The sequence below is a fragment of the Lissotriton helveticus genome, chromosome 2_1 (assembly GCF_964261635.1).
Source record: "Lissotriton helveticus chromosome 2_1, aLisHel1.1, whole genome shotgun sequence".
Classification (NCBI taxonomy): Eukaryota; Metazoa; Chordata; class Amphibia; order Caudata; family Salamandridae; genus Lissotriton; species Lissotriton helveticus.
Genome location: NC_136059.1, coordinates 373,086,372 through 373,113,151, shown reverse-complemented (window position 1 = coordinate 373,113,151; position 26,780 = coordinate 373,086,372). Strand labels below are relative to the sequence as shown.

At 44.3% G+C, this 26,780-nt stretch overlaps 1 protein-coding gene across 4 annotated transcripts in view; it reads left to right on the top strand.

Annotated features, from left to right (window-relative positions):
* FYB1 (FYN binding protein 1) overlaps positions 1-26,305 on the top strand; it is a 710,353-nt gene extending 684,048 nt beyond the window's left edge. For all 4 annotated transcript variants that reach the window (XM_078674989.1, XM_078674991.1, XM_078674987.1 and 1 more), the window contains 2 exons: positions 14,454-14,494; positions 25,432-26,305. In XM_078674989.1, coding sequence (XP_078531115.1) covers positions 14,454-14,494; positions 25,432-25,454 — 64 coding nt within the window. In that variant the 3' untranslated portion in view covers positions 25,455-26,305. The remainder of the gene's footprint in view (positions 1-14,453; positions 14,495-25,431) is intronic.
* Positions 26,306-26,780: the final 475 nt, after the last annotated feature.

The following is a 26,780-nucleotide window of genomic DNA, read 5'->3' as shown; positions in this document are numbered from 1 at the left end:
CATAGTGTTGGCTTTGGGTCAGCGGCACGTTCATGATTGGACAGCTTTGTTGTCTATTTCAGTTCCCTCCTCCTGATTCCATGGTTTTCCTCCCTGCTCTTGTGTTTGTCCCGCCCAGGAACATTACGGTCTCACACTATTTTCAATGGCTGGTGAATATTTCTATTGCTGTTGGTGTTTCCTTTTATTGCTGAATGCAGTGCATTTGAAGAAGTATTTTGTCTCCTTCTCTCGGCTCCTGTTCCCTCTCTCTTTTTTTACCCTTTCTCTTATTTAACCCCGTACCCTTTCCTACTCCCCACTCCGTTTTTCTTTGCCGCTTCCGAATCTATAATGTTGTCCTCCAGCCAGGCTGCTCACAGGCATCCATCTTAAAATGCTTTTTCGTAGGCACATGCATAGTAGGCATATTTTGAAAATGCATTTTTTTATTTTTACAAATCCCAAAGACGGCAGCCATCTTTAAGTGTGATTTGTAAACATAAATGAAATTGCTTTGAAAGCTAGGCCACATTATATTTTATTTTTGGGAATCACGTTGAAATGTCTGCTGCGGATTCAAGAACCTTGGCTGTGGGGTTTGCCAGTGCTGAGTGTATATAACAGATTGCTTTTGAAAAATCTGGGCCTCCTTATTCCTTGTCCATATTCCTCCTCAGTGTGAGCACCGCGTACTCTTAATGACTAGCTCGCATTCACCTGTGTTGTTTGGCAATGCTTACACGCGTTTAGCTCATATGAATTAGCATTGCGAAAGTCGTAGACCCAAGGTTTCAGACCCCATATGTTTTCGTAAATCAGAGGATGTATAAAAGCCATTTGAACAGGTCAAAATGCACATTAAAAAACAGCAAGACGGTAAGCTGGACATTCTAGAACGTATGTGAGTCACGGGAGTGAGCTCGTTGAATAGAAGTGTGCCGTTTCACGTGCAGGTCAGATTTTATTGTTGTGGATCGCATTGGACCCAGTGGAGCCCTTTCGACGTCCAAATCATACAGTTGTCCAATGCAGCTAAATTGTAAGATGTACCAGCATAGAATACAAAGGCTGAAACCCACGTTCTGGCGCGAGCACCGGCACTTGTTCCGTAAACCCAATGTTGGCGTTACGGGTAAATGGCCTTCTACCATGTGACACCATAATCGATCCATAGGCCTAGAGTCGGCAGCACCGCACCTTTAATGGTTTGTATTTTGGGGTTCCGCCGTAGATAAAAAAGACCCTCTGTTTCCGACTTGATACGTTCTGTTTACTGACTACAACACGGGGTGCAAAGTCTCGCTTGTGGCTTATGGTCATTTGCCAAGGACGTTTGTAATTTTTAAGGAAGAATCTACCTTGTTTGGTGTGCAAATATTTTACAGTTCTACTGACGTCACATACTTGCCCCTCAGGCTTCAAAGTCTAACATTTTAAAGTTTACACTTCCGCATTTGAAATTTACAATCAGTTCAAGTTCAACAAATCCATTTTAGAACAACAAAGGGTTGCATGTCCTTTCCTTCTCAGTGTATGGGACCACACGCAGCATATTTCATATCCCACCCACCCCACATGAAAAGCTGCCGTACTGAGCTTATCGACTCTGTCTTTCCTCTCTTATTACACCGCTCCTTATTAACTACACATCGCCCCTCAACTGGTTATTTCCCTCTAGCCAGGACTCGCAAAGTGGTCTTTGTGGTGAGGGGCTAGGTTTGTTGAAGCCTGATTTGTTTACCCCCGCTTGTCGTTTGGGGTTTACATTAGATTGGCTCTGCCCCATCTGACCTCTCCGGATGCCATCCTATAGTATTGTGCAGGAGGTAGGCTTTGCTACCTCGTGTATTTAGCATCCCGATCACTCGGGGTTGTTAGTTTGTGGCTGTTGTTACAATGAAGCCATCAGAGGCTGGGTCTGGTGGTTCTGGGGACTGTTGCGTCCACTCCAATGCCTATCGTTTCACCCCATGGGCACAGGTTCACCTATCAGCAAGCCCACTTAGGGTTTCATTCTTCTGGAGTTTGATTTAACGAGTTCCTTGGAGCTATGTCACTATGAATACTTTTCGATGAGTGTCCACTTGCCCCGAGGGGTGAATGTGCAATTTCTTTGGGCCATGTTTATGGCTGCGGGCTGTTAATCCCAGGCATCCACCACTTTGGGTCCCCAAGCGGGATGTGTTTGGCCTTATGGGATTCATGGGGCGGTGACCCAGAGGTGGTCTGGAGGGGTCCTTTTGTTTAGGGTTCTGCTCTGGCTGATCTGCTGTGGCGTCTTAGTGGCCTCTGGTCTCCCCTCATCTTGCGCATCGGCCCCTTGCCTCGTTGCCTGGCTGTTTGTCTTTCCTTCTTTCTCTTTGCAGAGGAGGTGTGTGGGAACTGTCATCTTCTGGTTCTCCCCTCTGGTAGTCCTCCCTGCACCCCTCTCACTCTGCTGAGGTTGTTTTTGATTGTTTTATTGCCTGATTTCGACTGGATTGTGCCTGAGTGTATGCCCTTGCATTCTGCTGTTCAGGCTGAGTCTGGCGGATGGGTGGACTTATGCGACTCCTGTAAAGACCTGTATTTGGCTCCGGTCCCAGGATCTCATCCAGGTGAGTCCCCTCAGCCTTTTTATTCTTCTGTGGTCAATCTTTTGAGTCCCATTGTGTTGGGTTGCGATAAACTTCTGTTGTTTCGCACATCAGTGCCCTTCTGGGTGTATGTGCTCTTTGCGCTTACACATGTTATGTTGTATGGGTGCTTTCTCATGTATGTCAGTTGGTGGACAATTCCTTTTACCCTTGATTTAAGTCACAGCATTTTCCTGTGGATGTATTTTCAGCTGTTTTTCCATTGGTGGTGTCTCCAACATTGGGTGCACCTGCTCACCAGGTTTGGCATGATGAGCAGTGGTGGCTGTAGCCAGACGCCCTCCCCATGGGTCCTTAGTTGGGTCTGCCCCTCCTGCAAGGGGTTTGGTGCAGGAGGGGGTCTCTCCTTTTTCCTTCTGGTAGCCATTGGCTGCAGTTCGAGCTTTTGTTTCCTCCCATCTGTCGGGGGTCAAGGGGTGTGATTTCGATGGACGCCCTAGTGCCATGGTTCTTTAGTGTGTTGTCAAGGGGGGTTGTTGGTTTCTTTCTTTTTTGTTTGATCCCTTTCTGGGCTCTTCAGTCTTCGTATTGGAGGGTTTTGATGGCGTTGTTTAGGCACTGTCTTTGTTTCGCTCCTCTCTTTTGGCCTGTGCTATCTGTGTTCGGACAGCCATCTAGGTTATTCATGCCTCAGTCGACCGGTCTCTGTTTTCTCTTTTCTCGAGGGGATTGGCTGATTTGTGGGCCTTGAGGAGTCTCCTCTCTCTCCTGGCGGTCTCTGTTCCAGGGCTGGTGAAGGGGCCTGCGGTTTCTTTTCGAATGGGTATGCCTCTTCTCTTTCGGTCATTTCTTTCCTGGTTCGACCTTCCCTGGTTGGGTCTGTTTGGCTGGACAGAATTGGCCCTTCATCATCTGTTTGCAGCCTGATTCCCTCATGGTTAGACCTGGGTGTTCAATGCTTTCCTCATCCCATGACCCTTGCTTTCCCGGGTCCTCAGGGAATTTAGGAGGTTTTGGTGGCGGTTCTTCTGATTGTTCTTTATTACTTGTCTTGAGACTGTGGTTTCCCATTGTCAAGGGTTTGACTGCTTTTCTGCATTCACGAGTTCCCATACACCCATCTCTGCTGCTTTCTCCTCTTTTCAGCCCGTCCTCTCTCCCTTTGGCTGGGTGTTTGGCTCTTGTGAGGTTGTCCCTGTTGGCGCGGGGTTGTTCACTTGCAGTGACTCAGACCATCCGGTTCTCTCATGGATCTTCGACCATGGTGTCTTGCAGTCGTCATTGGTAGAGCTTTGGTTCTTGTGGTTCTTGGTGTTGGGGGACGGATCCGTCTCCTGTTTTCTGTGAGGTTTTCTGTTGGGCCTGCCGACCTCCCTTCTCCGTACCCGGTGGGTCTCCATTTTGGCTTTCTGGGGCTCTGTTATGTCTTCTTTCTCTCTGTTGGTGGCTCGCTTTTTGCTGAGTTTTTTTGCTTCTGAGTCCTGTCCCCTCCTCTGCGGTCCCCACAGGAGGTCTTCCATTTGTGCTTCTGGCATTGCCTGGTCCTACTTTGCACACCTGGTTTTTTTAGTCTTGAGGGATTTGTCCTTTTGGTGTTTTTTCCTGCCACATCTTCTCCAGAGGTTGTGGTTCTCCGTTCTCTGGATGAGTTGTAGGCCCTCTGCCTCTGCTTGGATTTCCTGTGCATTTGGGTGGTGGCTTCCTTATGTGTTGCCTGTGGTCTCTCTGGGTGGGGTCTTGTGCCTCCTTTGTCCCTTTTGACTTACTGGGTGTTGTATTCCTCATCCTTGGCATTGTTTCAGGGTGCGTCACTGCATGTCATTTGTACTGCTCCTTTGTGGACTTTTCCTCACACTTTGGTTTCCCACTACAGTCTTTGGTTGGGGATGGCTGTATCAACCAGTTTGCCGCTCATGTTTTGTCGGCTGCAAGTGATCTGGGGTTTATGCTTTTTTTTGCATTGCCTTTCATGTCTGTTGCATCATCCTTGGTTTCAATGTGGATGAATCACCATGCGCTTGGGTATGGGCTCATGCATAAAGAATGGGATGGGAAGACAGATGAGGAGGTAATGCCCAGTTACTCCCCAGTAATGTTCAGTACTCTGAGTCCTGGTCTTCCCATTCCATTCCCAAGCCCTTCCCTCCCTCCTTGGTTTCTGTTTATGGTGACAGTTTTTTTGTTTTTCTTTCTTATGAGTTTCTTTGGTAATCTCAGGATGTCCTAGTGACATGCTTCCCCCTTTATGCATGCTGGGTAGGCAGTGCCATATTGGGGAAAGTATTTTGATCTCAGCTAGGTAATAGTTTCTGTGGACCAGGCCAACTGCTCATGAGTAAGGCAGGGAACGGAAAGACCAGGACTCCGAGTAATGAAGATTACTGGTGAGTGGTGAGTAACCGGGCATTCCTATTCTGACTGCACTTGCTGTAAGGCCTAGTGTGTTAGAGAAACTTACACTGTTTCCCCCTGTCCCTGGGTTATGTGCGATAGCAAATATTAACTCCCATTGACTATATAATCACTTGTGCACCAATGTTTGTTTGTAAATTAGGACGATGTGGCTGTTTAGTTATACCTGTTCCAATATAATTTCATTATACCTTCAGGTATACCCTGGTAACTTCTGTTATCTCCTTTGAAGTGAACTATGGGCAACATAAAACGTGCATTCTAAATTCAGGCAGATAACACACATAGATAATCTGTGCTATAATTTTAAAGGGTGAATTAGTGAAAGTGCAAAATTATGTCAAATGATGTAGCTGTGCATGATTTCTCTGATGTTAATAGCAGATGCAAATTTCATTTGCTCATATTTTGCAAGTTTTGGATGAAAAGTACTCATAATGCTTTCACAACCCCTTCCCGTCATGCTATGTTCTGCGTATTTGTATAGTGGATTATCACATGCTAGGGTATACTGGCATTGAGAAGTTGTGTGTGCCTACCCTTGCCTATGTCATGGTGGTTATTTGAATAGGCAGATCTTCAGCTTCTTGAGGAATTCAAGAAGGGAGGAGGCGGCTCTGATGTGTAGTGGAAGGTCACTCCACCCTTTAGAAGCATCGAAAGAGAAGGCCCATCCTCTGAATCTGGTTCTGTGTATGTGTGGGATATTTGTGAGTTGAAGTCCCGCAGAGTGGAGGTGCCTGGGTGGTTGGTGGCACGAGATGGAATTATTCAGTTGGAATGCGCCTAAGTTGTGTAGTGCCTTGAACTTGTGAGTTAGGAGTTTGAAATGGGCACATTTGTATATTCGAGCTCCCTGAGGTGCTGTGTGATCTGAGTTCTCCATTGAGGGTTGAGTATGAGTCTGGCTGCTGTGCTCTGAATGGTTTGTAGTCTTCTAATGAATTGCTTGGTGATACCAACATAGAGGGTGTTTCTGTAGTCCAAATTGCTGGTGACTAGGGCGTGAGTGACATTTTTTCTCATGTTGCTTTGCAGCCGTTTGAAGATTTTTCGTAGCATCTTCAGGGCAGGAACAGGATGCAGTAATGATGTTGACTTATGTGAACATTAAAAGTGTGCTGTCAATGAGGATTCCGAGGTTCTGGGCATCGGTGTGGGACTGACCTCAGCCAGCAACCAATTGGAGCCCTAAGGCAAGATGTTCTTAATGAAGATCACTGGGAAACAGTGTTTACAACGCTGGTAATACCATGCAGGTAGATAACAACGCGGACTTTACATCGTCCGCTTTGTTACCACGCATGGCATTACATTGCAAGTTGTTTCAATGACTTGAGCTAGATGGCGCACAGCACCAAGGAATGTGTTAGATTTAAAATCCAACACATTCCCTGCTGTTGCGCTAACTGTAGTAGGAATAGTAATTTATCCTATTCTTAAGTGCAGCGCGCCATCTAGCGCAAGTCGTCGAAACGACTTGCAATGTAAAGCCATGAGTGGTAACAACGCGGACGATGTAACATCCACGTTGTAACCTACTGCGGGGTAATAGATGGCGTAGTAAAGTCATATATTCAAGATCACTACTTCTGTCTTGATAGTGCTGAGCTTGAGACAGTATGCTTTCATCCAGTTAGCAATTTTGGTCAGGCGGGCAGTGAACTTGTTCAACGTGTTGTAGGTCTTGTCTGAGACACATAAGAGAGGATGTTGATATTTTATGACGTTGGTCAGAGGGATCATGTAAGCATTGAAGAGGGTGGGGTTAAGAGATTAACCTTGAGGTACTCCACAGATGAGTTTGTGGGCTTCCAAGGAGTACAGTGCCAGGCTGACAGCTTGTGTTCTGTCTGCTAAGAAGAAGCAGTTCTAGATCAAATTGGGCCCTTGGATGCCACAGAGAGGTCAAGAAGGATGAGGGCTGCTGTTTCTTCTGGCTTGGACCATGATGATGTCACCTCTGACAGCAGTGAGTACTATTTCTGTACTATAAGGGCCTGAAACAGAACTGCATTGTGTCAAGGCGCTTGTGGTTTCTGAGTTGATGAGCTTCTCTAGTACCTTGGCCGTATATAATAGGAGGGAGATCGGTTTCCAGTTGTTGAGTGTGACTGGGTCAGCAGATGGTTTCCTGAGCAGGGGAATAATGGTGGTGTGTTTTCAGGTTTCTGGGAATTTAGCGGAGTCGATGGAGGAATTGAGTTTGGGTGATAAAGCTTTGCTAAACAGAAGAAGTCTTTTGGTGAAGGTGTGGTGGGGGCAGATGGGGCCAGAAAGTAGATAGACTTTGTGGTATGGACTTCATGGTAGCAGCAGTTTCTTCAGTGGTGATATCGGTCATGAGGTCAGTGTTTGTTATTTGGCTGCAATGGAAAGTTGAGTTGCCAGGGTGATGAGTATGGTTTAGGGTCGAAGTTGCTTTATATGGAGGTGATTTTGTAACAGAAGAATTCATAGAGCTTGTTGCAGAGGTTTTGGGATGTGGTGATATTACTGGTCAGAGGCACAGTGAACTCTTTGACAATGGCAAAGATCTCTCTGCTGCTGATCATGCTGGCGTCAATGCGGTCTGCAAGAATTTTGCTCTTGGTAATCCAGATCTGCTGGTGGGATCGTTTTAGGGCAGATTGGAAGACATAGATATTTGTCTGAATATCTTGGCTTATTCACCACTTATATTCCAATTGCTTGCAGTGGCATTTCAACATCCTACGTTCGTCTGTATACCAGCTGGTGTGGTCAGGCTTCTGCAGCTGGGTTGCACTTGGGGGGATCAGGGTTTCGGGTCATGCCTTGATCTAGCAGTTGAAGTAACTGATGGCTTTCGGCATGCTGCTGGTGTGCTCGGGCCAGTATGCAGAAAGGGTGGAAGCCCAGAGCCCAGTCCTTTTCAGTGATATTTTTCCAGGGGGAACATCCGTTACAACGCGGATGTTACACCGCAGTTCCCTTACGACGCAACTTTTACAACGCAAGTTGTAACAACTAATTGCGCTGGGGGGCGCTCCAGGATAGTAAATAGTTTAATTTACTTTCCAACTCCTTCCCTACTATCCATGGGGACTGGAGTTGGAATAGTAAATTAAACTATTCACTATCCAGCCCCCAACAACGCAAGTCGTGTTAACGACTTGCGTTGTAAAACATGCGTCGTAAAGTACTGCGATGTAAAACATCGCGTTGTAACAACGTACATCCTTTTCCCAGCTGTGACAGTGGTGGGAGATCTGTGATGGTGCAGGACTGGGACGCTGGAGCTGATGAAGGCATGATCTGTGCAGGTCATAAGCAGGTATATAGCCCGCCCCTCCCAACTCCGCCCAGCCTTACTTGTGCCTGGTCCTCCAGCCTGGCTAGGCCCTTTCGAATTCGGCTCATGCACCCGGGACTGCCACCTCAATCCGCTCCTGCTTGCTTTCTCTCTCTTTCTTGACATCTTTCCGTCTGTCTCTCCCTCTCTCAGGCTCTTTCTTCTCACCACTCTTACTGTGCCTCTGCCCATTGTTTTTCGCTCTCTTTTGTGTTTTGCCCATTGTTTTATGTTCCTTTGTTTGCACCCCTTCTTTGCGACTGTTATCATGTGTGTGCCTATTACTTTCTGTCTTTTTGCTCCTCTGCACCTTTTATTGTGACCATTATTTTGTTTGTGTCAATTGTTTTTTCTGTCTTTTGCTTCCCCCCCCCCTTAGTTTTGACTGTTCCTGTGTGTTTTTGGCAATTGTTTTCTGTGTTTTTGCTCTCTTCAACCCCTGTAATTGATGACTATTCCCATGTTCGGCCGATTGCTCTCTCTTGCTTTTGTTCTTGTGTGCCTCTTAGTTGTAACCTTTTATCTTATGTTGCTCATTTGTGCTTCTTTTGCTGTGTTAGTGCTATTCTCGTTGCCCCTTTCTTTGCCTTATTTCCCACTCTTTCTCCCCAGCACAACTCACCTTTCCCACCTCCCACTCTCTTGCATTCAGCACACCTCTCTGCCCCACGCACCGCCACCTGCACTCCACCCCCCTCCCAGGACTTACTTATTGTCAGTTGCAACACGCAAAAGGCAAGCCTGTCTACACTCCTCCATACCTGCACTGTGCCCAGCGCCAGGAACACTGCTCCTCATCCCACCCACTGATACCCTGCCACGTTCCTCCATGCACTCAACCCTGGCTGCCACTTGCCACACTGTTGCTGCATTGTACCACTAACATCGAGGGAGTTTTTACCAGCATCTCCTGCAAATTCTCATGCACTCTCCCACAATCATGCACCCACAGCACCCATCACTCCACTCGCTCATACTCCCACAAACCAGCCAGCACCCCCCCAGCACTCTACACTCGCTTGCAAGCTCGTTAAAATCGCTTACCAAACACTCCACACAGATATGGGGCATGCTGCACGACCATGCCCCGGAATTGTTCTTCCTTACAGAAAAATGGCGAAACCAAACCCTGTATCAGACATCACTACATCCATCCCCGCCATCTAAAAGATTCTCCACTAGCTACATGGAGCATTTTACGTTCAAGCTACGTACCACAAACAACTTTCCCTGTGCTGACCCTTCCTCTACAGACCCCCGGGACACCACACCAGCCTTACCAGCAACATCACATACTCCGTCACACACCTCATCATTGATATTGACAGTAGTGCCTTCATCCTCATCAGAAAGCTGAATGCACAGACCCAAACTCCATGGCTCTGCTAGAAAACCTCAGCCTCATCTAGCACATTGCCGGCCCAAGCACTCTGCCAGAAACCTATTGGACCCAATGTTTACCTCCTTCAGCAACATCAGAGTCAAAAACCCATCACAAATGTAAACTCTAAACCTCTGGCCGAATATGGTTCAGTAACATGTTTTTCTTCTTTTTTGTTGTGTGGCTAATTTCTGCAGTTCAAGGAAAGTTTTACACCTTCCCTACTCAGTCCCACAGGAGCAGATTCCAGATTAGCTTGCAAATGTAGTGATATTGCACGAACGTGTCCCTATATTCTCTCTAGTCCTCTGTGCCCTGCTTGTTGCCCCCTTTTGAGCGGGGATTGCTTGTGCAGTTACTTCATTAATCATGCCTGACGTTCTTGTTTTATGAACCTTGTATGGCAAATACATAAATTAACAGTACATACAAAAAGGGGCTTTGTATAAGCCCTCTTCTTACATTTGTCTGTTCAACTGTCATTCACAATTTGATTTCACCCGCTACAACATACAGAATGCAGTCATAGGTCAGCCCATTTCAGCCTTTCTCTCTAGCACTGTGAGTGACCCAATTGTACCTGATCACATCTGCTTAAAACATGCACTGCAGTGCCATGGCTGGTGGGCCAATATTTAATTGCTACTTTGTCAATTATTTTGTCTTTCAATTCATAATTCTTTCTTTGTTTATATTTTGCGGCATCCTTAAATTTTGAACTATGTCTACATATTACAGTAACTGAAAGTCAACAGTACAATTTCTCAATGCCAATAAGAAACATTTTTCGTCTGATGTGCATTGAAACTAAAACAAGTTTTAATATCTGTTACGTTTATAAGCCTGCTAGAAAGCATGCACAGGCTTCTATTAATATTTATATCCAAATGGTATTTTTTAAATAAAAAAATTGTTATTGCAAGCATATGGTGAGCACGTTTAAGCAACAGCATACTATAATTTTTTATGGTGGCATAGGCTTGCAATAAAAAAGTACAAAATAACCACCATACCATCAGTTTGTTAATCTATTGACTTTGACAATGCTTGTTTCTTTTGATCTCACTTCACAGATTTCTTTTTACTTTCTCTAAATGGCACTGTTGATTTTCCCAATCCTTTTTTTAGGTCTTGGCTATAGATAGCAATAACTATCTCTTGAAGATCTATTGTTTCCAATATATTACATGTATCTAGAGCAATCTTTAGGTCAGCCACTTCATTATGATTGGATGACGTTGTTGTCTATCTCCCTTCGCCTTCCCATATCCAGTGGTTTTCCTCCCTAATATGGCGTTTGGCCTGCTGAGAAGCAATCATATGCTCTGTGTAAATTGTTATTATGGATTGGTGTTTCCATGATTGGTTTATTTCATTTACTGCTAAGTCCCCAGTCCAGTACACTGTGTGTGCCAAGGGCCTGTAAATCAAATGCTGCGAGTGGGCCTGCAGCACTGATTGTGCCACCCACACAAGCAGCCTTTCAAAGGGGTCTCGGACCTGCCACTGCAATGTCTGCACGAGGTCTATACTGCAATGTCGACCTGGCAAGACTTGCCAGGCGCTAACCTGCCCTTTTATTTCATGTAAGTTACCACTAAGGTAGGCCCAATGTTCCCCTGTGAGCGGGGTGGAGTGTATGTGAAAGGCAGAACATGTACTGATGCGTGTGACATGTCCTGATCTTATAAGTGTAACTTCCCATTGGGACAAGATAGAAAGATGGAGTTTAGTATGCCCAAACTTGGGATATAAAAATGCTTCTTTTAGTAAAGATGATTTTTAGATTGTGGGTTTGAAAATACCACTTTTAGAAAGTAGGTATTTATTTGCTTAGCCATCCTATCCTGTATGCCTCTGCTGGTTTGTGGAATCTGGACCAGAGAGGACAGAACTGGTTTTGACTGAGCACAGAGCCTCTCTGCCACAAGCAAACACAGAGAAATGCTGTATAAATATTGGGGCCCAGAACCCAGGACTTTAGATCACTTCTGGAATTCAAGAGGAACCTTTGCCAAGGAGAAGAGCAGGAGAAACAAAAGAAGTAGTACTGGCCCTTTGCTGTGTGCTGTCTGGGGTTGGCCTGCAGTGGTTGTTTCTGCCAAAGAAAGGACAAGGACTTTTCTGTGTGCTGTGTCCCCTGATTGAGTGTAAGGAACCAACGCATCACCTTCCCTGCAACCCTTTTTGCTTGTAGTTTTGACGCATCAAAGGTATTTTGTGTTGAAAGTTTTGCATCCATAATTTTCTATTGACAGAACTGTTCTTACCTTGTAAATGTCATACTTTCATTATGATACGTTGGATTTTTATCTTTTTGGTCTTGTTTGGTTTAGATAAAGTTAACTTAGTTTTCTAAACTGGTGTGGTATCCATATATAGTGTTTTCACTGTGTTACTGTAGGTTTGCACAAATGCTTTACACACTGTCTCTGAGGTACGCCTGTCAGCTCTTGCCAAGCTACCAAGGGGGTGAGCAGGGGTTATTTTAGAAGTGTATCCCCCTTACCCTGACTAGGAAGAAGGGTCCCTAATTGGCCAAAGGAGCAAACCATTGGCAACTAGAGACCCCCCATTTCTAACACTCCCTTGTTAATTTTGGGCTGCTTGCTATCAGTAACCACTATCTGTTTAAGATGACTGCGGGTGTGTGCACGTTCACTGCTGGCATATTTCAGTGACAATATTACTTATTTTTTATAAGTCCTATTCAAGCATGACTGTAAAAATAAGAAAAAATACTTTCAAAGATGTCTGCATGAGCAACCACTACAACCATCTTTGAATACATTTTTTTGGTTTTTATTTACATCAAAGATTGCTACAATGAAAGCACGCTGATTCACAGCAGCCATCTCACATAAATAAAAAGCATTAGCAAAAAAATATAGATTTCATGGCTGTAGTCTATTGACTTTGCCAGTGCTTGTTTACCATGTTGGAAGAATGCAGTCTCATCACTCCAGCACTCTGCGCCTAGAGAAACACATGGTTAATCACTCCATTGAATCATTGGTGCTGTTCAAAGTAGCAGGTATAAGAAACCACTGTATCAATTTACTCCATGTGCTGAGCTTGTACTCAGCTACAATGTCCACCACACAACCAGAACACAATATGTGTGCTTTATTCCCTTTGTCAGTTTAACTGTAGCATTTCAATGCGCCTAGCAAATATAAACTTCTCTTTTCAGCAAAATTCATCTTTAACTTCACAACGGACCGCCTTTATTTCAAGATTCTTTAGAGCCCTGTTAGGAGTTCATGTGAGGTATAAACATTGTAAGTGAAATTTCTGTATAATATACTGGATGAAATGTACACGATCAACATTCCAAGGGGCACAACGAGTGCTTTAATGCACAATAAATATTCCTGAAAGGAATTTATTCTCACCACGCAGACGGATATCTACCACATATTAGCCAGGCCACTCTACAATGGCCATGTGCCACTGTACAGACTGGGGGGGGGGCGAGGAGGGGGGGCTGCGGAGAGCACCCAGGCGGAGGCTTCAAACTTTTGCTCTATAAAATGCAACTTATGGTGTGGAAATAGGAGCTGCCATGAAGGATTTCGTTAGAAACAATGAGAAGGAAATGGATTCTGTGCTGACAATACGGGCGGAATTGACAGCAACTACAAGAAAAGGTGCATGGCTGCCATGGAGGAGTAAATCCATAGTAAACACGTGCTTATGGTTGAAAAGGCCTTACTCTGCTCCTGTCAGAAATTAGTGAAGTATTCCTGACTGGCATACATAATTGTAGCACTTCTTCGTCACAAATGCGTAAAATAACACAGAAGTATACCCCTTGTGAGTTTGTGGCTCTTTCGGACCATTTTTACTGTTTTACTGTAATAATAATCATTCGTATTTATAAAGCGCAAACATATAGTACCGCTGGAGAGTTTCAAGGCTCTGGTGAGATTAAGTGAGCTATTGCCCAGAGTCACCTGATGCTGAGCTGATCTGCCGCATGGAATCGAATCGCATAACCTGCGCTCCGGAGTGAGCGGCTCCGGCCGCTGCGCCACACCTCTCCTACTTGACTGGAGTAACTCTCGTTCCATGGGGAAATGAAAAAGAATCACATCGAGGCTTTCAGATTACAATGTTTCTTCACAGGGAGAATGTTTTGTACGTGGGGGAGAAAAGGAAAGAAAGACGTGCATTTGCACATAGGGCTGCATTTCCCCAGTGCTTAACTGTACCCGGTGTATAAATACGCATTGGGTATATGTGAGACCGAGGTATATGTCACATTCCATTCCAGGCAGCATTCCTGGGAATCAGAAGCTAGTGAAGCTTACGGTACATGCTGCTGGGAATGTAGTGAAACCTTTGCCCAGAATATATTAACATGTACAAAAAATGTATCGCATTTCACAGAATAATTTACCTTTCCGTGCTGCATATCTGAGTCAGTCCTGGTGTATAATTTTGTCTTCCGCTGATGCGTAATTCTATCGCCTGAGGAGGAGAATCTCGAACTGGAAAGTATGGATGACAGAAGTTATGTCCTTTTTGAGCAAAGGTAGCGGAGCTGAATTGAAAGTTTGAATAAAGCAACTTGTTTATGGCATTACAGTGGTCACGAATTCCAGAGGAAGAGGCAATTACAATCTACGAAAATAAATTAAATGAAATATATATATATATATATAACTATATATATGCACCAACATCTTAGTAGCCTATTGCTTGATATTATTAACCGTTCTACCCTTGAAATGCAAACTGACTGCACATGCAGGCCATACTAACAAAACCATTCTTTGTTTGACAGCTTTGGCAATGGTGGAGAGATATATGATGATGTTGACGATGGTATGTATCACTGTTTACATTACTATCCATTTTCAGATAGCTAATTTGGCACCATATTTAATCACTTAGGTTAAAACATAAACTATATATATAGTGTGTGTGTATATATATATATATATATATATATATATATATATATATATATATATATATATATATATATATATGCACACTATGGCAGTGAAAATAAATATGGCTAAATAACACATTATTTAGAGCGATTGAACTAAGAAACACACATTCACACATGTATTACTACAGTGTTGAGGTAAAATTCGAGTTTATTAGCACTGTGCAGTAACAGTGACTTGAGAAAGTATTTTTACTGCCTCATAGATTGATTACCAATTGCTTTACAGATAGAATCCTAATAGTGACATATCTCTTGCATGTAAATTTACTGTGCTGCACAAATTAACCCCCATGCATCCTGATTTTGGTTAAATGCGTGTGTTGAAACAAATGCACTTGAAATAATGTCTTGGCATAAACAATATATGTAGTGCACATAATAGTAAACTATTAATTGCCGAAGGAGGGGAGGGGCATCATGACTATAAAGAATCAAAGTGTGGGGAGAAGGAATGAGTGATCCTATCAGTTTCCTTAAGTTTGAGATCATATAATCAATAGAGAAAGATCACTTGTCTTGCATTACTAGGGTATGCAGTGTTCCTTCTTACCAGTCCCAATAGAACCCTCATGCACGTGTTTCAGATGGCCGTTCAAGCGGTATATCTTGGTTCTCTGCTTTCCCTCACACGCGTGTGCATAATCATTGGGTTTAGTTGTTTTGGCACCCTCCACCAGGAGGTTGTACCCTTAGTTAAGAGCAGTAGTGATCAGTGATTTGTACGTGATAAAGTGAGGTGAAAAAGTGTAAAAATCTCTTGTTACCAGATTTGTATGTTTATTGGTTCTGGTTTGGAGACAAAATTAATTTAAGTGACAGAGAGTGATTATGACTCTCTCACATTGTAATGCGTAAAATAGGTCGACATGTTTCAGCCCTCAGATGCCAAAAGGTCAGTCGGGCTTTCTTCAGGACCAATGTGCAGGATGTGGAGAGGCCAAAGGCGTCTCTATGTGTAGTGAGCAATATAGGTATTTCCTAGTATGCTATTTTTCAAAATAGGAGGCGTCATTTATTCTGGCTCCTTGAAGGTCACTAGGTACCTGTAATAAAAAACGTATAGACTAGACAAGGGGATGGGGGAGGTGGGTTTACATTCAACTAGTATACTGGTTTAAATTCACCAGGAACATTTTTCGCTAATTGTAGCGTAGCAACTAAAAAATAGCAATACTTTAACTGACCGTCCCTAACTCGAGGTCAGGGTCAACTCTCGCATCAATGGTGATATATTCTTAAACTTGGCAGATATGTTAGTCTTCTAACTGGTATCTGTACCCCTGTATGGTAGTATAGTATTTGTTATAATTCACACCGCTTTTTTATTACATCAGTGCACCTTTCATTAGTATTGTATGCCGTCAGGTTACGTTGCCTAGCTTGAAAACTATGCTGTTCGTACATCCATTCATATTCCATTTGTCATTGCCTCTGGTTTATATCGTTGTTGGTAAAGCAACAATCATATGATTTATTATATCGCTCAAAGTCACATTCATAACTCATGCATGCGTTCTCAATGTGAATCGTCACTCGCTATAGCTTTTCAGTCTACATGCCCATTCGAATGTCTTAGATTGTTGCCTCTAAATCGTATTTTCAAAAAACAGTGAACCCGTGTGACCCGTGCTCGCATTGGCAATAAAGTGACCCCATGCGACTATAAATGTTCTGTCCCCGTTTTGTCAGTGAGGCAGTCAAAGGTCGGAAACTACCGGGATTATGGCGCATTTTCACGTACCTTTTATTCAGGTTATTATTACCTCATCGGGAATTCCAGTGGGTCAGAGAGGCCTTCTGGGAACAATAACGAGTTATTTAAAATGAGTTGAGAGTTACGGATACTTTACAATTTTCGTCGGCGTTGGTTGCTCTCCTCATGTTACCTTCGGTCTCTGTCAGCACAACTTGTGCTGACTCTACCACCTGGGCCCGGATCCTAGAATTCAGTTCCGGGTTCGCGTAATATTCACAAAACAAGTGGAGTGGCCATTGAGAACAGACTGTATGTGGAGGTCGTAGTCTGTTTTTCATTGTGTGATTTTTCTCAAATTCTTAAATGCTTTTCGTAATCTAAAGCTGTTAATTTCTTTATTAGTTCACCGGTATCATGTGTGACTTTGATACGAAAGTAAGCTGTTTTTGGATGTGGGTTTCTGGTAAGTAAGTAAGGAACTGAATTCTAGGATCCGAGCCCAGGTGGTAGAGTCAGCACAAGTCCGACCTACCAAGCCATGTCTTTCCCAGACCGGAATCAAGCATCCAAGGACCGGTTTCTGGCTATCAGCCTTCATTCAGCCTGGATAGCTTGACTCCAGTGGTGTGGAGAGCCTGGGACTCACGTCTGAGCATACCCAGCCCACTCGGGGTGAAAATTGCAAAAAACACAGTTGATGGACAGAATGTAGAACAATGTCATACATTCACCCCAGTACAAGGATCTGGGCCTAAATCCATCGTTTTTTTGCACTCCACACCAACCTGGGTTAGACACTGGCTATATGGAAATCAGCTCTGACCCTGTGCCTCATGGGAACAGTCCAGTCCGAACTACCAAGCCATGTCTTTCCCAGACCGGAATCAAGCATCCAAGGACCGGTTTCTGGCTATCAGCCTTCATTCAGCCTGGATAGCTTGACTCCAGTGGTGTGGAGAGCCTGGGACTCACGTCTGAGCATACCCAGCCCACTCGGGGTGAAAATTGCAAAAAACACAGTTGATGGACAGAATGTAGAACAATGTCATACATTCACCCCAGTACAAGGATCTGGGCCTAAATCCATCGTTTTTTTGCACTCCACACCAACCTGGGTTAGACACTGGCTATATGGAAATCAGCTCTGACCCTGTGCCTCATGGGAACAGTCCAGTCCGAACTACCAAGCCATGTCTTTCCCAGACCGGAATCAAGCATCCAAGGACCGGTTTCTGGCTATCAGCCTTCATTCAGCCTGGATAGCTTGACTCCAGTGGTGTGGAGAGCCTGGGACTCACGTCTGAGCATACCCAGCCCACTCGGGGTGAAAATTGTAAAAAACACAGTTGATGGACAGAATGTAGAACAATGTCATACATTCACCCCAGTACAAGGATCTGGGCCTAAATCCATCGTTTTTTTGCACTCCACACCACCCTGGGTTAGACACTGGCTATATACAAATCAGCTCTGACCCTGTGCCTCATGGGAACAGTCCAGTCCGAACTACCAAGCCATGTCTTTCCCAGGCCGGAATCAAGCATCCAATGACCGGTTTCTGGCTATCAGCCTTCATTCAGCCTGGATAGCTTGACTCCAGTGTTGTGGAGAGCCTGGGACTCACGTCTGAGCATACCCAGCCCACTCGGGGTGAAAATTGCAAAAAACACAGTTGATGGACAGAATGTAGAACAATGTCATACATTCACCCCAGTACAAGGATCTGGGCCTAAATCCATCGTTTTTTTGCACTCCACACCACCCTGGGTTAGACACTGGCTATATGCAAATCAGCTCTGACCCTGTGCCTCATGGGAACAGTCCAGTCCGAACTACCAAGCCATGTCTTTCCCAAACCGGAATCAAGCATCCAAGGATCGGTTTCTGGCTATCAGCCTTCATTCAGCCTGGATAATTTGACTCCAGTGGTGTGGAGAGCCTGGGACTCACATCTGAGCATACCCAGCCCACTCGGGGTGAAAATTGCAAAAAACACAGTTGATGGACAGAATGTAGAACAATGTCATACATTCACCCCAGTACAAGGATCTGGGCCTAAATCCATCGTTTTTTTGCACTCCACACCACCCTGGGTTAGACACTGGCTATATGCAAATCAGCTCTGACCCTGTGCCTCATGGGAACAGTCCAGTCCGAACTACCAAGCCATGTCTTTCCCAGACCGAAATCAAGCATCCAAGGACCGGTTTCTGGCTATCAGCCTTCATTCAGCCTGGATAGCTTGACTCCAGTGGTGTGGAGAGCCTGGGACTCACGTCTGAGCATACCCAGCCCACTCGGGGTGAAAATTGCAAAAAACACAGTTGATGGACAGAATGTAGAACAATGTCATACATTCACCCCAGTACAAGGATCTGGGCCTAAATCCATCGTTTTTTTTGCACTCCACACCACCCTGGGTTAGACACTGGCTATATGCAAATCAGCTCTGACCCTGTGCCTCATGGGAACAGTCCAGTCCGAACTACCAAGCCATGTCTTTCCCAGACCGGAATCAAGCATCCAAGGACCGGTTTCTGGCTATCAGCCTTCATTCAGCCTGGATAGCTTGACTCCAGTGGTGTGGAGAGCCTGGGACTCACGTCTGAGCATACCCAGCCACTCGGGGTGAAAATTGCAAAAAAACACAGTTGATGGACAGAATGTAGAACAATGTCATACGTTCACCCCAGTACAAGGATCTGGGCCTAAATCCATCGTTTTTTTGCACTCCACACCACCCTGGGTTAGACACTGGCTATATGCAAATCAGCTCTGACCCTGTGCCTCATGGGAACAGTCCAGTCCGAACTACCAAGCCATGTCTTTCCCAGACCGGAATCAAGCTTCCAATGACCGGTTTCTGGCTATCAGCCTTCATTCAGCCTGGATAGCTTGACTCCAGTGGTGTGGAGAGCCTGGGACTCACGTCTGAGCATACCCAGCCCACTCGGGGTGAAAATTGCAAAAAACACAGTTGATGGACAGAATGTAGAACAATGTCATACATTCACCCCAGTACAAGGATCTGGGCCTAAATCCATCGTTTTTTTGCACTCCACACCACCCTGGGTTAGACACTGGCTATATGCAAATCAGCTCTGACCCTGTGCCTCATGGGAACAGTCCAGTCCGAAATACCAAGCCATGTCTTTCCCAGACCGGAATCAAGCATCCAAGGACCGGTTTCTGGCTATCAGCCTTCATTCAGCCTGGATAGCTTGACTCCAATGGTGTGGAGAGCCTGGGACTCACGTCTGAGCATACATAGCCCACTCGGGGTGAAAATTGCAAAAAACACAGTTGATGGACAGAATGTAGAACAATGTCATACATTCACCCCAGTACAAAGATCTGGGCCTAAATCCATCGTTTTTTTGCACTCCACACCACCCTGGGTTAGACACTGGCTATATGCAAATCAGCTCTGACCCTGTGCCTCATGGGAACAGTCCAGTCCGAACTACCAAGCCATGTCTTTCCCAGACCGGAATCAAGCATCCAAGGACCGGTTTCTGTATCGCTTTGTTCGCCCTAAGTGTGGCAGGGTATGCTCAGACGTGAGTCCCGTGCTCACTTGGCCACTGGATTCAAGATAGCCTGGCTGATAAGGATTATGAATCCGAAACCTGTCCCAGGATGCTTGTTTCCGGTCCATGGAAGACATGACTTGGCAGTTCGGGCTGGACTGTTCCCATGAGGCACAGGGTCAGACTGATTTGCATATAGCCATGTCTGAAATGGGGTGGCTGAGTGGGCTAAAGAATGGTGATGGATTAAACCCAGATCAGTTGACTGGGGGTGAGTGATTGATTTGCTCAAACGCTCCGTCCATCATCCCCTTTTGTATCGCTTTGTTCGCCCAAAGTGTGGCAGGGTATGCTCAGACGTGAGTCCCTTGCTCACTTGGCCACTGGATTCAAGATAGCCTGGCTGATGAGGATTATGAATCCGAAACCGGTCCCAGGATGCTTGTTTCTGGTCCATGGAAGACATGGCTTGGCAGTTCGGGCTGGACTGTTCCCATGAGGCACAGGGTCAGACTGATTTGCATATAGCCATGTCTGAAATGGGGTGGCTGAGTGGGCTAAAGAATGGTGATGGATTAAACCCACATCAGTTGACTGGGGGTGAGTGATTGATTTGCTCAAACGCTCCGTCCATCATCCCCTTTTGTATCGCTTTTGATAGGTGTGTGAGCTGGTGTCTGAGTGCCTGTATGGGTGGGGGAGTGGATGTATGAGTGGTGTATGGTTGAGTGAGTGGGTTTCTGAGAAGCTGTGTGGGTGTGTGAGGGGTCGTATGAGTAGTTGTAGCAGTGTGAGTGGTTTTGTAAGTGGTTTTGTGTAAGTGAGTGTGTGTGTGTTTGTATGAATGTGTGAGTGGTTGTGTGAGCGGTTGTGGGGTGTGAGTGGTTGTATGGGTTTGTAAGTTGGTGTGTGAGTGGTTGAATGGGTGTGTGACTGGGTGTGTGAGTTGTGGTGTGAGTGGGTGGATTAGTGGTTGTATTTGTCTGACTGGATGTGTGGGTATATGAGAGAGTGTGTTAGTGCTTGTGTGGGTGTCCATGTGTGAGTAGTTGTATGGGTTAGTAAGTGGCGTTATGGGTGTGTGATTGTGTGTATAAGTGCCTGTGTAGGTGAGTGAGTGGGTCTGAGTGCCTGTGTGGATGAGTGAGTGGGTGAGTCAGTATCTGTATCTGTATGTCTGAGTAAGTGCTTCTATGGGCGAGTGACTGCATGTGTAGGTGGAGGTATCGATGTATGAGTGGATGTGTGAGTGGCTGTATGACTGAGTTTGTGGGTGGCTCAGTGACTGTATAGATGAGTGAGTGGGTGTGTGACTAGTATGGATCTGTGAATGGGTGAGTGCTTATGTGGACATTTGAGAGGGTGTGTGAGAGACTACATGTGGGTGTGTGAGGGGGATGTCGATGTCATCAGTGATATCACTGACCATGCCATTAGTGATGTAATATGTGAGGTCATAAGTAGTGGATTGTGGGGGCGTACGGTATAGTTAGCTCAGGTAACTATAACTGCTTCCATTACTATGCTTTTGTATGAGTGAAATCTGAGCCTAACTATAACATCCATATATATATATATATATAATTATATCATCAGTAGGTAGTTATAGTTAGGACCTTGTTTCTATTGAGAAAGCGTTTTTTCTTTTGCCAATATCTTTGGCGCCGTTTGATGAATCTTCGCAAAATGTTCGTAACTAATGGCCCGCTCCAGTCAGCTCCTGTCTTGAAAAGTTTCGGGGTGATTTGTCAAGCAGGGAACAGAGAAAAAAGGGGGTCTCAAAACGTGTTTTCCCCATGTTAATTTCCATAGGAAATATTGGAACAGGCTACAGCCTGAACTGCTGAACGGAATTACACCACATTTGGGAAAAGGTAGCTCTTGGTTCAGAAAGAGACCTTTTTTTAATGTTGTAAATCCGTTCAGTAGTTCCTGAGAAATCAAAAAAATAAAAGTATTGTTATCTGAGCATCAAGGAGGGTTCGCGAACCCTCCCAGGCACGAGCTTCACTCTGATTGACTGTCAACTCTCCAAACCAGGAAGTGTTGGCAGCCAACTTGTGACTCAGTAACCGAGTCAGAAGAAATCAGTAGAAAAAAAAGGTGAAAAACAAGAAAATGGGGCAGAGTAGAAACGGCTGAGTTCGCGCTGGGTGGGCGAATCCTGCAGAGAAAAGAAAAAGACACGAAGCGCGGGCTCCGCGCTTCATTATCTGTAAGCCCCCGGGTGGGCCTGGTCCCGGGGGCAATGCCAAATTATATAGCGGGGGTCCCCGTAGCCCCGGGGACCGCTTCCTCCCCACATACACAACTTTCAGTGGAGGTCTTCTATATGGCTACATTCCCCACTTTCAAGATAAAGCAAGCAGCTGAGATTAATCAGTTTGGTCCTCTTAGATGCATGCATTCAGTCCTCTTTTAGCAAGGATAAACTACTCATCAGTGGGATTGATGTGAAGGTCAACATTCCTTACAACAAAAATGCCTTCCATCAATGCAATAAAGTATACAAAAAGTGATGGCTGGAATGCTTGAATTAATCGCTCCCACTGGTAATCACTTGGGCCTCATCCCAGTCCACCACTATTTTGCACACCATGCCACTTCAGTTTTGAACCAACTATATGCAGGTCCTCCCTGAACCCGAACACAAGCAACTAAGGTCCGGTGTTGCCATACTTAGGGCTCATCTGCCAGGTATAGCTTGGTTCCAGTGACACAGTGTGCACAGGACCCATATTTGGGTATGCCTATCCCACTTCGTGTGACACATTAACGTATACAAAAAAGTGATGGGGGAATCCTTGAATTAATCTCAGCCACTGGTCATTATCTCGAGGTAGGGTCCCAGTCTCCATCGTTACTTCACACACCATGCTGCTTCAGTTTGGACCCAGCCATATGCAAATTAGCCTTGACCTTGCTCCAGTAGGAATAGTCTAGCCCGAACTGCCAGGCCAGGTCCTCCCTGAACCGAAACACAAGCAACCCAGCACCAGTTTCACACATATATGATTTGTTCCATGTAGAGGCAGTGATTACAGCAAAGCCTAACATATCATGCTTTAAATATGGCAGGTGCATTTTAGAATCTCAGTCTGTTTTATATTACTGGTAATCATGTACAGAAATCTGAAGCTTTTGTAGCCCAAAAGGGGTGCCGGTCTGGGTATGCACTGTTTGCTTTTGATTTGAGTCCAGACAAGATATAACCAAAACCTTCCATTAGTCTGGGAGATGTTACATAGGCAGAACATCTGTGTGTCTCAGCACACCTTTCCCACAGTCTTCTCTGTGCTGCCATTCAGCAGGGCACTTTGAATGAGGGTATGTAAAACCTGCTGATCTTGGAGTAAATCAACAAGGTCTCAAGCCCTGAGAAGTTAGAGTCAGGATCCGGCACCACTGCTGTTACTCGTGCACAGGTTCGAGGTTTCAGAGTGGGCATTGACATCCCAGTAGGTGGTGTTTGGTGGCGTATTTGAGAATAAGGATTACAGTATGGCTGCCAGATGTGAGCACTGCTGGGAGTCATAAATACTCCCTATCAGGAAGCTATGTTGGGAAGGTCTTCAAATCTGTGGAGCATGGCAACAGCATCCTATAGCTTCATTGTTTTGGTGTCAGAAGGGGAATGGAGGCATACTGCAGCAGCCCTCCTAGGCAGGCAACTACATTTCAAGGAGAACCATTTTTGCTCATTCAATAATGCAAAAGTTGATGAAGACAGCCCACAGAGCAAATGCCTGAAGGGGCTCACTCTCACAAGCCAATGAAAGAAGAGGGATGACCCAGGGACCCTTTCTACATGTTATGAAAATGAAAACCTGAAAGCAAAATGCAATTTAAACAAGCTGTCATTTCAAATATGAGCATGGTAGTTTGCCCATGTGTTTGACCACCTGCTCCGAATGAATCATGCAGTTCAGATTCTGTTTGACTATCTTTAAAACCTAACAAAGGACCACCTTTCACCCAATTTCTTGAACAGGCAAAAATGGGATTCATATTCTCGCTCTTTCTCTCTCGACCACTGCTTCGATTTTAATAGATATTTGTCCAGTGGTATTTCATTTCATTCTGTTTTTTAAAAAGATGCACTCCAATTATCTCATAATAAAATTGTCGTCTTGTTGTGAAACAAGAAATGGGTATAATCACCAGTCTGCTTAAAAAGATTACAAAAAGTGAATTCTTTAAAGATGACGAGACGTGTAATATTATTTCTGGGTTTTTTGTCTCGTACATAAAACTTAGCTTTATACTCTCAATATTGAAATGTTTTAAAAAAAATCTAATATTGGCAAATAAGCTGCTTTATGCTGAGTGTGTGTATGTGTTTCCACCTGTGTGTGTGGGTTGCATGTGCGACATTCTTGCCATGCTTTTTTTCTGATCATCAACTAAGAACAATCCTTATGTTAAAGGAAAAATAAAAAGGTAAAATGTTTTATTTGCAAAAAAAAGTCATTATAAGCATATTTATTTAAAAAGTATTTCTTTTGGTTCAGAAAATAAAATTGCAAAAAATTAAAATATATATTAAATTCAAATCCCTGAGACCTCATATAAAGAAAAGTTAGACAGGTAGCCACATTGACATATTACATAGTTTTGTGGGTTGATGTGTTAAACATGCACTATCGCCGAAGGAGAAATAAATGAAATGTCATTCAACGAGACCAGAGTTCAAAACAGTTTCAATGCACATTCTTTTAAAGATTCCAAAATACGCGGGCCGTATTATCTACAACGGAAGAAGGAATGTTTATTTCTGCAGTGACCTGTATGAGAATTTCCAAGCCTTTTGTAGTTTTCTGACGTGTTAGCGCCTGAAGGTGTATGATGCTTCTGATTAGATTGTGCATGTCTGTTCCTTTGACATGTTGTCCTATGTGGACAGATTCTCCTTTCTCATTTCACGAGACTATGGGCCTAATTACAAGTTCGTCTGTGTATTCCGACACATGCAGAAACCCTTGTTTAGGTAGGGTTCGGAATCACGAGTTTGGTTGTATTTAATAAATCTGATAACTATCGGGTGTGTTAAATACCTTACCGTTGGTTACATTTTTAGCAAGTCAAACCTACTGAAATTTAACAGAGCCATGCATTTACCGTACCATGCAGATTTGAATGCGTTAAACACCCAAATTAGTATGTTATTTAAAGAAAGATGTGATAGGTGCTATGTAACACACCCCGTGGTATCGTTATTTATGAGGTGTGATAAATTGCTCCTAGTCTCATAATCATGGTCTGTGTCTTTTTAGCCGGCTAATTAACTTAGCACCATTTCTTTATTTCTTGTGCAAACCTGATTGATAAGCTTTAAAAATTCTTCGAAAATGAAGGTTCGCATGCAGACTGCTAGCAGACAGGCCCTCGCTGCACGTGTTTGGGAGCAGGGTTGTTTGCATTCGCAGTGTGACAAAAATAAAACCAGTGAATGTATTATGTTACAGTTAGTTGGGAAGGGACTGAACAAGTCTAGATTGAGGGGGGTGACGGGTGAGCTGAGCAATGAGCTGTGATACAACCCTAAATGTTCTATTTCTTCTCCCCTTTTCCATTGCAGGGTGCATTTATGATAATGATTAATGGATGGTGTCTGGAAACAAAACATATTCTTCTGAAGCCTTGTCAATGAACTACGAACCCCATACCCAACAGAGACACGAAAGCCAATATTAGATTCTTACCTTTGATTTTTCACAATATTTTGATGAGACAGTTCAACAAATCTGTTTTTATAATGTGCATACATCGTTTTGATCCCTAAACTTGTGACTTGTATATTATCTTTTATTAAGGCAAGACCTAAATATTTAGCTTCATCTACGCTGTTAAATATCTTCCTCGCTAATGGACTGTTTCCCCTCTGTCCTACTTCAGAGTTGTCCTAAGTAGGTTGGCTTTCACACCAGATTTTCGGGATAACTGCTGCCTACGTTAGAGAGTTTTACTCAAATTCACTGCATTCACATTTTTCATATGTCCAGAAAACCTGACATAGCTCCATCCCTATTGGCCCTACATTGAACACCCCTGTATTAAATACCCTTAGAATTTCAACACACCAGACTAAACCTGGTTTCAATTAAGGTGTCCAATAGGGAAGAACATTTTATTCCTAACTCAGGAAGTTCGGGGAATAACCCAAAGAACTCAGAGTCCAAGTAGGGAACCCGAAAGCTTGCAGAATGCACAATACCACCACTTGAAGCAGAGCAATTTGTGATTTCTCAAATATGTGGCACCTGCCAGCAGCGTCCTGATAGTTCCAGTTAATGTCTGTAATAGTTACTAATAAAAGCAAATGCTTTGTATCCTGGTACATATTATTAGGCTAAATGAAAAGCTGTGCACAGATGGCGCAGGTGAGTAAGATATAAAAGCTGCGCAGCTCCGTCCTCAGGCTGTACTGATACAAAAATAAATTTTAAAAAAAAGAATATATAAATGAAATAAATACACCTACCTGCCTCTGCCACCATGTTCACGGATAAGCCATTAATAAGAAAGGTAAACTTGTTGGCAGAATCCGACCTATGACCTTTTCCCCCCATCAAGTGTTCAAATACACTGTCTAATATGTCATCTTCTTTTTTTTTAAAGGAGACGAAGGCGGTCAGATGTAAAGTTAAATTTAGTTTACATTTTTTTCACTGTACGGTCCATTCTCCAAATTGTTGCAATAAATGCACATGTACATCCACCGTGAATGATGATTTACGAAGCCCAACAGAAAGTGGCACAGTTCTCGATGAGGTTAGACGTATGCTGCTGAAGTGCAGTGGGACGAGTAAGGAGAAACATGACAAGGGAAACTCTTAGGGCTCTGTACATAAAGTGAACAGGGTCCTAAGACCCCTGTTTACTTTCTGTTCTTGCTGCTGCCCTGATGATCCTGATATTGGAGGCAGC